General features: G+C 40.2%; 1 protein-coding gene across 1 annotated transcript in view; it reads left to right on the forward strand.

Annotated features, from left to right (window-relative positions):
• Window positions 1-323: 323 nt before the first annotated feature.
• LOC103812204 (transmembrane protein 2-like) overlaps window positions 324-1,795 on the forward strand; it is a gene marked incomplete at its 5' end in the record, with an annotated part of 6,979 nt that continues 5,507 nt past the window's right edge. The window contains 2 exons of the mRNA XM_009085214.1: window positions 324-539; window positions 630-838. Coding sequence (XP_009083462.1) covers window positions 324-539; window positions 630-838 — 425 coding nt within the window. The remainder of the gene's footprint in view (window positions 540-629; window positions 839-1,795) is intronic.

Here is a 1,795-nt window from a genome sequence, read left to right on the forward strand (position 1 = left end):
TCTTTTGTCTCTCTTAAGTATCCAGCCATGAATGTCCTCTGACAACATGCATGGGGGAAAATTCCTTAAAGCAAAAGGGGAGCTCCTAAAAAAGCCCCAACATGTGTTCTCAGTAAACAATTTTCAGTTGCAAATATTAACAGTGTTCAGAAGAGCTGGCCTAAGCCTATTGCTGAAAATCAAAATATCTACTTTGCAAGATTCCACTGTCCTTGCCATAAGGTTTTTAATCAACTTTGTCAAATTCAGTTTTTCTGCAGGTGTGCAAGTGTTAGTCTGTACTTCACCTGTGGGGGGGGAAAATTGTTTCTTGTTGTTGTCAGGTTTCTTTGAAAGCCTTCTTTGGAAAGCCTGGTCCCTGGTTTGAAGAAGGAGATCTGGATGGTGACAAGACCTCAATATTCCATGATCTAGATGGCTCAGTGACTGACTACAAGGATACCTATGTGGGCAGAATGGATAATTATTTGATTCAACACCCGAAATGCATTAATATTACAGAGTGGAGTGGAGTGGTTTGCAGTGGAACCTATGCACAGGCTAGTACTCTTGGCTTTCCTCTTTTTCATTTCCTTTTGCACAGTGTCCAAAATTTCTTCTTTGTTTTCATCCTCTTTAATATCATACAGGTTTATGTCCAAACCTGGAATGGGCAGAATCTTTCCATGACTATTGTCAGAGATGAGTACCCAGCCAATCCCATGGTTCTTCGAGGTATTAATCAGAGAGCTGTCTTTCAACAATACCAGCCAGTAGTGATGCTTCAAAAGGGCTATACAATACATTGGAATGGAAAAGCTCCAAATGTCACCTATCTCTATCTCATTAACTTCAACAAGTATGTTTACTTCCTTTCATGTCTTTGATCCATCAGGCAATACTGAAGTTACGTACTGCATAATTAGTGCACGTGAGAGTTTGCAACCATTGATAAGACTGGAGCTTGGGTTGGTGAGGGCTTTTTGTAATTAAAAATACTGAAGTATGAAAAGTAAGAGATTAAGCAATAGACCTGCACCTGAAGTTACACATTTGTCCAATACGGTGTCTTTAAGAAAAAAACTTCTGGAGAAGAAAATGTACAAATAGCGACATTGAGTAGAATTTGAGTTGAATAGTTTAGCATGCTTGATTTTGTTGTCAGGTAAACTTATTAAATGTCTATAAAGTATAAAATCAAATATAATCTGAGAGAATCAGAATTACTGTAACATTTAATGAAAGACTGTGTAGAGAAAGAAAGAAGACTGTGTAGAGAGGTGTTCTGGTCCAGTAAGGCACAGGAAGGCTTGATCAATTTCCCCCAGTGTGCATTAAGACACAAACAAGGGCAAATACCAGTGAGTGAGATTTTATTATTCATCATATAAAAGAGAAGGAAAGGGCAAAAAAGCCAGAAACAGGAAAGGGGGAAGTAAGCAAGATTTGAGATGTAAAAGCGAAGAGAGTCACCACCATGGGTCCAGTGGTGTTCTGATGATCCGTAGTCTTTTCTTCAGTGGTGGGTGTGCACTTGCACAACCTGGATGATGGCCCTTTTTTTTTCTTCATATAGGGCTTTGCCAAGGCACTGGTTGGTCAGCTCCCCTTGAGTTGCTGGGTTAGTACATGGTGATTCCCAGTCCTGGCCCCTTGCAAATGTCCTTAGAAAGTTGCAGCTCAGTAGCAGCTCGAGATTTATGGTGGCCTGTTGTCTTGGCTAGAGATTTATGATTAACAGTGGAATCCTGTTATCTCCCGGAAAGGTTGCTGCAGTTAGAAGTTCACAGTGGCTTGTTACTTTCTGTGTTTTCAG

This window comes from Acanthisitta chloris, unplaced genomic scaffold (assembly GCF_000695815.1).
Source record: "Acanthisitta chloris isolate BGI_N310 unplaced genomic scaffold, ASM69581v1 scaffold9722, whole genome shotgun sequence".
NCBI lineage: Eukaryota > Metazoa > Chordata > Aves > Passeriformes > Acanthisittidae > Acanthisitta > Acanthisitta chloris.